This window comes from Myotis brandtii, unplaced genomic scaffold (assembly GCF_000412655.1).
Source record: "Myotis brandtii unplaced genomic scaffold, ASM41265v1 scaffold745, whole genome shotgun sequence".
NCBI lineage: Eukaryota > Metazoa > Chordata > Mammalia > Chiroptera > Vespertilionidae > Myotis > Myotis brandtii.
In genome coordinates this window covers 44,369-56,898 of record NW_005370970.1, presented here as the reverse complement: position 1 = coordinate 56,898, position 12,530 = coordinate 44,369, and the positions used below count along the sequence as shown (strand labels likewise).

The 12,530-nt window shown below is 35.6% G+C and overlaps 1 protein-coding gene across 1 annotated transcript in view; it reads left to right on the top strand.

Annotated features, from left to right (window-relative positions):
- Nucleotides 1-11,374, top strand: part of RASSF9 (Ras association (RalGDS/AF-6) domain family (N-terminal) member 9) — a 33,163-nt gene extending 21,789 nt beyond the window's left edge. Inside the window, exon 2 of the mRNA XM_005882984.2 lies at nucleotides 8,880-11,374. Coding sequence (XP_005883046.1) covers nucleotides 8,880-10,140 — 1,261 coding nt within the window. The 3' untranslated portion in view covers nucleotides 10,141-11,374. The remainder of the gene's footprint in view (nucleotides 1-8,879) is intronic.
- Nucleotides 11,375-12,530: the final 1,156 nt, after the last annotated feature.

The following is a 12,530-nucleotide window of genomic DNA, read 5'->3' as shown; positions in this document are numbered from 1 at the left end:
CTAATGCTTTGTGCATAATAGTTACTCAATTGAGGTTTATTGAAATGTTTTTATGAATGTTGCATTTGTATTTATAAGCCAGGTTATCTTAATTTTATGTAATTGTATTTGATTTATTAAAATTATTTATCAATGGGGATATTTTTAAGTTTCTGGTTGACAATAAAATAAATGCAAAAGTCTCATATTTAATATTCACTATTAGTTCAGAGTGAATATAGAAAAGTACCTGTAAGTGAGGGTAATACATGTTGTTAAAGTGTTTTATTTAGCATATAAATATTCTTAATTTTAAATATACATACATAAAAAATTGAATATAGGATTTTCTTTGGTATGATAAGTTTCATTAGCACAATCTTAACCAAAATCAGAGTTATCTATATATATAAAAAGCTAATATGCAAAGTGTCCCAGTGGGAATTTGACCGGGAGACCGGTAGTTCTATCGCTAGTTATGACATGCACTGACCAGCAGAGGGCGGTGTGGAATGAAGGAAGGCCCCAGCCAACAGCTGGCAGCCGGGGAAGGGAGGCTCCAGCCAGCAGCTGGAAGGCCCCAATCGGCCCTCATCGCCAGCCAGGTCTAGGGACTCTACCCATGCACAAATTTTGTGCAAGGGCCTCTAATAAATTGGAGTAAGAATAAAAGCATTCTCAGCTCATCTGGGATCCAAAGATTATATTAATGATGTTTTTGAAATGTCTCTTATTAGCCCAACAGCTATGACATATTGGAAGTATAAATGCAAAAATATTTGAGTAGTTGAAACAGGTGAAAAAATATTGTGGGATAGGTTGGAAAGTATTTATAAAATAATATTGTTAACTATTGTAGGAAGTTCAATAAAGTAACTGAATGACAATGCTAAAAACACTACATTCTGCTCTGAATTAGATAACATTAATTTTATTATTATTGTTAATAACCTATATTTACCCAGGTTGTGTTTTATAATTTTCAAAGCACTTTTACTTTTTTTCTCTTATTTGATATTTGCAGCAACCTTGTGAGAAATGTTAGTCTTATATGTAAATTGCAGTATTACAATGAAGGGTACAGAGGATTAGAAAAAAATGATTTATTAGAATTCAAAATGACTACTATAGTTAAGATGATATCATAAATTTAAAATTTCAGTCCATTTGTTCCCACTGTACTCTTGCAAATCTTCACAAACAAATCTTATTAATGTTTCAAAGGGAAAAAAGTATTAAAGCATTTGATAAAAATGGATACTGTAGCATGATGAATATTTTTTTAAAAATTTTGTATATATATAAATAATTTTCAAACATTTTGTGATTACAAACTTTAAAATAAATTAAGCAGAAGTGTGCTAGGCCAAAAAAATACATATATATATTTTATATACACATATAAAAGAGAGTTAATATGAAATATTGTCCTGATAATTTTATACGACAATTTTCAATAAAGTAATGATACTCTTTGATTGGTAGAGTTAATATGAAATATTGTCCTGATAATTTTATATGACAATTTTCAATAAAGTAATGATACTCTTTGATTTAAACTCCTTCTTTACAACTTCAGTGCCTTTTTCCTCTCCACAAGTGAGTAAACATGGATAAATATTGCCCATCTATCTCTGTCATTACAAGGAATCCTTTTTCTGTAAATATACATTTTATGGGATCTTCAAATTAGCATTGAAATATCATTCAGTATTTTATATTAATAGCTTTAAGTATAGATTTAAATAGCTTACTTATTCCCTAATGCTTTGTGCATAATAGTTATTCAATTGAGGTTTGTTGAAGAAATGTTTTTATGAATGTTGCATTTGTATTTATAAGCCAGGTTATCTCCTCTCGTTTTGGTTAAAGCCGATGCTTTTCTACCATCCACATTAAACTTACCATATGCTACCATTCTCTTTGTCCCTACTGCCTTAATATTATGGAGTCAGATACATAGAAGTCCCTCAGTACTTGCCTTTATACTGGACTAGAGGCCTGGTGCAAGAATTCATGCATGGGTGGGGTCTGGCTGGCCTGCCCCTATGGGGGGCTCATCAGGTCAGGCTGGTGGGTGGGAGGGGCCACGGGTGTTGGGGGCCCATCAGGGTGTTGGGGGCCCATCAGGGGTGGGGTCATGTGAGTAGAGGGGCGGTGCACTGTTGGTGGCTGGCCTCACCCCTGATCAGGGTGTTGGGGGCCAGTCAGGGACCAGGCCAGGAGGGGAGGGAGGCAATCAGGGCCCAGATCAGGCTGGTTGGCTGCCACAGTGCACATCATAGCCACCAGTTGTTCCGGTCATTCCGGTCGTTCTCCATTCTGGTGACTGTGCTTTTATATATATAGATGTCTAAATGAAAGTTAAGGAAGGCAAATTTTAATCGAATCAGGAACTTGGTTGATTAAAACAGGTGGGTCATTAATTTTCTGGTGAAAATGCATTGAGATTCAAGCAGTTAATTTAAAAACAACTCTTGAAATAAAAGCGGTTCATAAATTGAAAACTATTTGTAGGTGGATAGCCATAATGACTTTTAGGGAATAGTTCTAAAAATAAAGTAACATCTAATTGGAAGGAACATTTCTGCTTTCTAGCTTTGTGACTTTAGGCATGTTACTTGCCCTCTCTTTGTCTCAGTCCTCTCATCTGTAAAATGGAGATGATATTATTAACTACCACATGCATGAGTTCTTAACATCAAAGAAAGCTGCAAACCAAGAAACATATAAAATAAAAAGTAACTTAGCTGAGTTAGAAATAGTAAATATCAAGAAACATCTTCATTATACAGAAAAAAAACTTTAATTGCACTATTAAGTAACATCAAGTGAGCAAGGGCAGAGTATGAGGAGCTAAAAAGAAAAAGAAAAGAATTAATAATATTAATCAAATTGACAATGAGGAATGGAGCTAAAATACTGGGATAAAATTAAAAATAGAAGTGAATGACTGAGATAAAACTTTATAAATTAAAGCTCTATGATTTTTCAGTTTTTACATGGTTAAAGTACATTCTCTGTGAAGTTTAAGATCCAGTAAAATTTGTATCACTTCTCCCCAACAAACATACAGTAAAGCAAAGCAAAACAAAAACAATACTCTTAGACATACAGTGTCTGTATTTATTTTTATTTTGCTGCATTATAATTGGAAGTTATATGTCTAACTACTAGATTTGAATCATTAGGTAAGAACTGTTTGTTACATTATATTACATGACAAACCAATTTATGTGGTATAAGTTTGTATTTTTAACCTTTATTATGTATGTGTTTATAGATGTCATTATTTATACTAGATAATAAATTTCCATTGGTTTGGAAGGAAACATTATTTTTAGTCCCCATTCTAGTGTTAAATTCTTTATTTATATCAGATGACTAGATTTGCATGGGTCTATGAAGAAATAAAAACAATTACTTCTAACATATTGTAATTAAGATCAATAAATTAGTTTAATATTGATGAATATTTTTTATTTGAAGGTTCTTTCTTTTTATATGATGCTGAGGGTTATGTCTAGTTTCTGGGAAGCACTGATGAAATAAGAAACTTAGCTCTAGAATTGACACTGAAGTGTTCTCTGTCCAACTCTAGCACTCTTTCCCACAATAGGCCAGGGACAATGTCTTATAAATAGTATTGTCTTTATACAATCCACATTTCTGAGACAGTGCCAGACACACAGGAAGTGCTCAGCAAATATTTGTCAAATGAATGAATAGAAACTCAATCAGAGCCATACTATAAAATAAATATAGTTTTCCCAAATCCTAAGCATGTTAACAAAGCAGAATTTTTTTTAAAATATATTTTATTGATTTTTTTACAGAGAGGAAGGGAGAGGGATAGTGAGTTAGAAACATCAATGAGAGAGAAGCATCGATCAGCTGCCTCCTGCACACCCCCTACTGAGGATGTGCCTGAACCAAGGTACATGCCCTTGACCAGAATCAAACCTGGAACCCTTCAGTCCCCAGGCCGATGCTCTATCGAGTGAGCCAAACCGGCTAGGGCTACAAAGCAGAATTTTAAAATGATGAAGCTTATACTAGGTATGAAAGATTTATTCCCTAAATTCAATAACGAACAGTCATTGCTTTTAAATATGTTCAGTCAAGCGGCATAATTTCTGAAAATTTTCTGGTTTGAATGACGATTGTAAAAATTACACAAAACATTTAGAAATAACGGACCCAAGAAAATATAAGGACGTTTAGGGAAGACTTAAAAGCAAAGGCTGGAAAGGATTGTGAGGTTATTAATAAAGGCACTAACTTTCTCATATGTTATATAGAAATAAAAATATCTTTCTTGATTGTGAATAATACCCATCAGTGTTATATTATCCACATGAGCTGAAAACTAACAGATCTCTAGGGAAAGACATAATATACAAGAAGTTGAACCTTCCAAACAATAAGAATTTCAATTGGAATAGGGGTCATGAAAGTATTAGAGAGTTGGCATATAAGTGGTTATTATTATTCTAAAGAATCTATTCACCTCTGTTTCTCAGCCCTCTTCACAGATATAGTGTAGGGTTGAGTTTACCCAGAACTGGTGTTTCCAAGCCAGAAAGTAGAACAAGACATAGGAACTACTCCAAGGAGATACCAATAACTGCTTTTATATATGTGAGAGTTTTGTCAGCTAAGGGAGGCACCAGGCCAGTCAGAAATCCCTTTGACTAAATCAGAGTAGGAATAAGATTAAGAAGAAAAAGGCACAGAAGATAACACCTATCCACACACTTTCTTCCAAGGTTGGCCATTGGGAAACATCCTTCCTTGACCAGTTGAGTGCTCCAATAGGGCACTGCAGTTCCAATTGCTATCAAAGGCTAATTTATGTCATAGAGTTTCTCCTAAAAATAAAGTCTATTTTATGATTTTTTTCAATTTAGTCTGCATATCTAAGTCATCAAATTTGTAAACTTGTTTTTCTTGTGTAATGGTTAGAACTGCATTCTGGAATCAGCTTTCTTGTTTGGGATTGAATCCTCACTGCACCACTAACTGTGTGACCTTAAGACAGTCACTAAACCCCTCTGTGCTTCAGTTTCTTTATCTGTAAAACTAGAGGCCCAGCACATGAAATTCATGCATGGGTAGGGTCCCTTGGCCTGGCCTGCGATCAGGGCTGATCTTCCCCGGCTGCCGACAGCCGGCCTCGCCTCCTGCTGCCCCTGTCTGCAGCCACCCACCCCCTGTTCCCTGTTACCCGTCGGGCGATCGGAGCCTACCAGCCAGGGGGAGTAACCAAGAAGTTGGCTATTCCCACCCACTTCTGCCCCTGCCCCCTGCCACCGGTCACCCTCTGTGTGTGGGGTGACTGGCGGGGCAAACAGGCCCGGCTCACTCACACCTGCCTTGGTCTGGCACCACCACCCACCCCCGGTTCCCCTTTCCCTATTATGTAGATTATATATATATATAGATAATATTTGCCACCTTACAAACATTCTACCTTAGAATTGTGAGGACTAAATGACTGATATATGTAAGAGCTTCGAACAGTGCTTGGCATATATTAAAAGTTTATAATTGATTATTATAATCTTTATTGCTGCTTTTTTTTGAGTGAGAGAGAAGAAGGGGGGAGACATCAATTGGGTATAGGCCCCAATGGGGGATCAAACCTGCAGCCTAGGTATGTGCCCTGACTGGGAATCGAATCTGCCACCTTTTGGTATCTAGGACAATGCTCCAACAAGCTGAGCCACACCAGCCAGGGCTGCTGCTTGTTGTTTTTAATAGTATTTATTTTAGAGTTTAACACTAAAGACTAAAACATTATCTATATATATAAAAGCCTAAGCAGCCAGTCAACCAAACAACTGAATGACCAGTCGACCAGTAGCTATGACACACACTGACCACCAGGGGGTAGACACTCAACATAGGAACTGCCCCCTGGTGGTCAGTGTGCTCCCACGGCCAACTTCCCATGGTCCCTCCCCCCCGCCAGCTAGCCCCGATTGCTGGCTAGGCCGAGGGACCCCACCCATGCATGAATTCATGCATCAAGCCTCTAGTATAAAATAAAGATGTCCTTAGTTATAACATAATAGCTATTGCCATTATCTTATGAGATGAATAATTATGACAATTACTCTATTTTGTTATTTTTACCATGACTTATAAAAATTCATATGGAAGTTAGTTGTAATTTAACATACAGCATGTACATTGAATTTGTGTTACTTCTTTTCAAATTATCCAAGTTAGTTAGTAAACTCCTAACTACACAGTGTATAAAAATGTTTGTTAAATTTGAATATTTTATATACATGCTTAAAACATATCAAGGTAAGCATTAATTTAGAGGTAATGTCCTGTTATAGTCAGTCATAAAGCAGATAGTAGTTAATTACTTGGAGAACATATTTGTTTGGTTTAGGGTGTATTTGTGTATTATTTTTCTAGTAATTGAAATATGAAAGTAATTTTATCTTAATTTCTAACCTATCCTTATGCTGCTTAGAATTATTAAATGATGTGTCATAAATATCAGATATCACATTAATCCATATTGTCATTAAATGTAAAATGTTTTATAAGAGAGAAATTACAACTCAGAATGACTTTTTGAACAATAACTGATAAAATTTTATTAGTACACTGAACTAGATCTAATCTTCTATGTTATTTGGTATCACCAATTTGTTCTTTCTTCTTTAGTAGTCACTTTATGATCTCAGGAGAGTCAATAACCAAAGTATAATAGTCAGTCATTTAAAATAAAGATAACAATATATGATCAATCACTATTGCTACTGAAACATAAACACTATAAACTAAATTCTAAGTGTTAAATGATTCTAGAAACCAGGGAAAATTTTTTCGGTACGTGCTTCCTGGAGTAATATGCTTTGAAGTGCTACATAAATAAAGTGATAAATGACTAACTTTCACAGCAAGTCAATTATTACTCAAAAATCGTATGTCTTCATAAATCATATGGATTATAATTCATTTCATATTATTTGTTTTTAGCATTTTTTAAAGAGATATTATGAAAAACAGCCTTTTTTAATTTACAGTCAGGATAGAAATGTGATTGTAAAACTTTGCCAAAAGGTATAGCCTAGAAATTATGCAACTTTCTTGGTTCTTTCAGTACTTATGTCTTTTTTTTCTTTAGAAAACTGTTCCCCTCCCCCCATGCTCCTCTATATCATAAAGGAAATTACTATCAAGTCTTTACTTGATATATATGTCCCAACTTGAACCACTTCCTACTTGAAATGATCTCTACTGTTACAACTCTAGTCCAGGCAGTCCTCATCCCTTTCTCAGACCACTCCACTAGGCTTTCAATTGAGACTTCCTGCCTTTTTTTGCCTTTTTACAGTCTATTCCATAAACAGAAGCCAGATATACTTAAAGCATAAATTAGATCATATTCCTCTTCTGCTTAAAACTTTCTCATGGCTTCTCATTAAAACTGAAACAAAATCCAAATACTTTATCATGGCCTGCAAGGCTACGCCTGTCTTCTAGATCTCATCACCTGTCATTTGACCCCTCTCTCCCACCAGCAACAACCCTGACTCCACTATCCTCAGTCTCCAACTCTAGTCACATTTTTTTTTCTGTCCCTGGAACATATTTCACGGTCCCTGCACGTCTGTTGACTCTTTTTGGAATTCTTCCCTTAGGCCTCTGATTGCCTTCTCATAACTTACTTTCCTATTCAGGTATCACCTTCTTAGAGAAGTCTTAAGTCTTAAACACTCTAAATAGACTTCTTTCAAGTCACTCTGTATCCCTTTATCCATTTAATATTTTTTCTAGCATTTACCACTGTCTGATTTAATATTAAGTACACATTTGTGTCTGTGTCCTCATTTCCTTTGCTTATTATAGTATCTTTAGCATCTTCAGAAATATCTGGCACATGATCGGCATACAATAAACATCGATCAGATGCTCAAAACTCGGAGGGAAAGCAGGGGAGGGTGGGGGTGAGGGGGAAAGATCAACCAAAGGACTTGTATGCATGCATATAAGCATAAGTGATGGATGTGGACAACAGGGGGTGAGGGTGAGGGCAGGATTGGGGGGATGAGGAGACATTGGGGGGATAAGGACACATTTGTAATATCTTATTCAATAAAGGAAAAAAATTATTTTTTTAAAAAAAGAAAAACACAATTACTACTATACCATTTTTAGACTCATTATGGCAAAAAAATCTTCAAAACTAAAAAAACTAAAAAAAATTTGTTGAATGAAAGAATGACAATTTTAAAAATGGACTGTTTTCAACTCTATGACTTTAATATAATTTCAGCATTTCTACCTTTGCTTCCATGGTCCTTCCTAGTCCTAAGGTTCTATCATGACTGTAAATAAAATTGACTGTCATAATATCTCTTTTAAACAATGCTAAGAAACAAATGAAATGAATTATACCCCAGATGATTTATGAAGACATACAATTTTTGAGTAGTAATTGGCTTGTTGTGAAAGCTAGTCATTTATCACTTTATGTGGCACCCTCAAGGCATAATACTCCAGGAAGAACATACCAAAAAAGTTTTCCCTGAAAATTTTCTTTCTCCTCCGATTCACCTTCACTTTGATAATTGTCTTGATTGTCTTAACTCTAGCAGTTTGAACTTAGTTATATTGTGGTTGACTTCTAAAAATAAATTAAAATAGCCTCAGTTGTTTTTGATGAGAATTGGCACTTTCTGAGACCACTAAGAAAGGAAATTAAGATACCTCCCAGGGTTTTAAGATTTTTTTCATGCACTAAAACTTCTGATTCTTATGTAGCATCAACCACAAAATGTGTGTCTTTTCTTTTAAGGGTATTAAAGTTAAACCATCTTTCTGACTTTACACAGGTGATGACAGGATTATAATGTGCTTTGTTTTTCTTTCAGATCTCCAACTAAAGACATGGATTCGGAAGAGAAGGAAATTGTGGTTTGGGTTTGCCAAGAAGAGAAGATTGTCTGTGGTTTAACTAAACGTACCACCTCGGCTGATGTCATTCAGGCTTTGCTGGAAGAACACGAGACTACATTTGGGGAGAAACGATTTCTTCTGGGGAAGCCCAATGATTACTGCATCATAGAAAAGTGGAGGGGCTCGGAACGGGCTCTCCCACCCCTAACTAGAATCCTGAAGCTTTGGAAAGCATGGGGGGATGAGCAGCCCAATATGCAATTCGTTTTGGTTAAAGCCGACGCTTTTCTACCAGTTCCCTTGTGGCGGACAGCTGAAGCCAAATTAGTACAAAACACAGAAAAACTGTGGGAGCTCAGCCCTGCAAATTACATGAAGACGTTACCACCAGATAAGCAAAAAAGAATAGTCAGGAAAACATTCCGGAAACTGGCTAAAATTAAGCAGGACACAGTTTCCCATGATCGAGACAGTATGGAGACCTTAGTTCATCTGATTATTTCCCAGGACCACACCATTCATCAGCAAGTCAAGAGAATGAAAGAACTGGATCTGGAAATTGAAAAGTGTGAGGCTAAGTTCCACCTGGAGCGGGTAGAAAATAATGGAGAAAATTACGTCCAGGATGCCTATTTAGTGCCCAGTTTCAGTGACGTGGAGCAGAAGCTAGACTTGCAGTATGATGGAAACCAGATTCTGGAGGGCCTGAGCAAAAGTGACGGAATCCTGCAGCTGGAGGAACAGCTCGTATATTACAGAATGCTCATCGATAAGCTCTCCGCTGAAATCGAAAAAGAGGTCAAAAGTCTTTGCACGGAGATACATGAAGATGTGGAAGGGGCAGCTGCAAGTGAACTTGAAAGCCTGAATTTAGAAAGCGTTAAGTGTGATTTGGAGAAAAGCATGAAAGCTGGCTTGAAAATCCACTCTCACTTGAGTGGCATCCAGAAAGAGATTAAATACAGTGACTCACTGCTCCAAATGAAAGCAAAAGAATATGAGCTCCTGGCCAAGGAGTTCAGTTCAGCTCATATTAGCAACAAAGATGGATGCCAGCTAAAGGAAAGCAGAGGGAAGGAGCCCGAGGCCCCCGGCAGCTGTGGGGAGGTTCCTCCTTCTACTCAAAGACTATGTAACGTGTACACAAATGACACAGACTCGGACACTGGCATCAGCTCCAATCACAGCCAGGACTCAGAAACCACCGTAGCTGATGTGGTGCTGTTGTCAACGTAATTGGAATGTCTTCTTTCTGACCTACTTTCGTGTTGTTCATGCTTGTTTAATTTACCAGGAAACTTTATTTCAAATATTACATGCTGAAAAAAAAAAGTTAATCCTGTTAAAATCTTCACTAGTTAATAAAAGCTAGAGAAATGTGTAAGCTTGTTTTTGATTAAAGATATCCAAGGTGACCTCATTATTACTAGTTCAAATGATGAACTGTTTATTAGGAATGCAGCACAAATAGCTTGCAATCGTGTAAGAGAAATGATTTGATGGGAGTTATAACCTCCCATAACTTCTATGAGAAATGATTTATTCAGACATAAAAGAAATTCTTAATATTAGGCAGTCATATTATTCAAGCTACACTCATGAACAGTTAAAATGCTGTAATAGATTTTTTTGATGCTGTATTATTGAAATTTTTTTATCTGTAAAGTACATGACAGCCACTGTATTGTAACTGTATTAATTCAAATCTTGATTCATCTCATTGATACTTATAATGTACATTATCTTTGTCACTTCCTGAACCCCTCTCTACCTTTCTGGACTTAAACAACAGGAAGTGGGAAGGGCTGCTGGTGGGACATGTACGAAGACCAGCAGTGGATCGGATGGGGGTATAGATGAGGAAGGGCCAAGGGCTGCATGCAACAGCAATTTTTTTTCTAAAGAAGCCTGAAGTGACTAAGACATAAGCATATGTTTTCTCTAGCTGGCAATACCAGTCTTCTGATTACACCAATGGTCTGTGCACCTTCATTCTTTGAAGGAGGTATGGTGTGGGTTACAGAGAAAATCACATGGTCATAGTCCTGTTTGTTTACTTCCTACTAAAGTTGAAGGGATGCAACTCAGAGTCCTTTGAATGGGTAAAATAGAGTCTATAGGCCATTTTATCTGTGAACATGCAGAGTGCAGAGAGGAACTCACATGGACAAAAACATTTATTCTGCTGTACTGTAATTCAGATCATCTTTGTTGTACTTCATGTAAGGTGCAAACTAAAAAAAGTACTAGCTCAATCCCCTACCCCCAAGCATGCTAGTAAATATACAACAAATAAAATGAATTTTTTTTTTACATCCTGCCTTGACTAACAATCATTATAGTGCCAGACTATCCTTGGTTTTGCCTGGTTTTTAGTTTAGAAGTTCCTGTCTTTCTCCTGTTTTCTCTCTTTCTCCTCTCACGTCCTTGCTTCTGGCCAGTGAACACGATAAATCATATGGAAACAATTTTATTGTGCTGTTAAATGAATACTGCCACAGTTTATTTGTATTCAGCTGACACTTACCTTGTATGCCACAGCACATGTAAGTAGAAATATGATTTTACTTATATATGAATAACTAACATATGAATATTGGTTAAGATTCCCAGAATTTCTCATTTCTTCTGTTTGTTGTTATTCTTACTGTAGTGCATATTTTAATTGTTTTTTAATCTATTTTTTTTTATTCCTCCAACCTCCAGAGTTTTCATCAATCTTTGGGAAAATATTTTGAATTTCACTTTGGGGAAGAATCTATGTTATCAATTCTTGCACCAATATATTGCTAAATGCTTTATATGAAGCTGACTGGCAAGAAAAGTAGGAATTTTTGTTTCAGAACAAGTACAGTGATAAAGAGTAAGTAATAATGCTAACATGGGTTTAATTTTTAAAAAAATGAGAAGGGATTGAATAGTCATCTGAGAAAGGGTAGTTTATCTGTCTAACCTATCAAATCATTCAGCAAAATGGTAAGCTATTGAGATAGTGTTATTGTTATTTCTGGGGATCAAATTTAGATTATCATCAATGACAAACAAATTGTAATGCTTGTTCTAAAGTGAAAGTAATCTCTGGATTACACTTTAGTGAAAAATAATTTTAAAAAGTGCTTATCTGCTATAAATTTGCTTACTTTTCTGAATTAAAAAGAGATTCTGATATAGAAGCAGGACCAGACAGGTCATTTTATTTCAGAAACTTTGACTTAACTTTTGCTTTTACACAGTTAAGCACAGTGATGCATTCTAAGAACCAATTCTTCCACATTTTTACAATAAATAATGTTAAAAACTCTTATCTGGATACAGTAAAGTTGATATTTAAATTCATTCTAGATTTTCCATTTGTTTTTTAGTTATGCAAATATATTCTGCTTTTGGTTTATTATAATATTAAATCCCCAGGTAGCATGGTGAATTTCTAATTTAGAGTAGTATTCTAATACAAATAAAAATAATAAAACACAATGCACTCATTTCTGGAAACTTAACTATTCTTTATTAAATTAACCGACTTTGAATTATGAATATAGAACTTGACAGAAATGTAATATTTTAATTGATTATAGAAGTTTTAAAACAAAGTGTTTATAAATTATTGAGTAACCTGACAGGTTAAC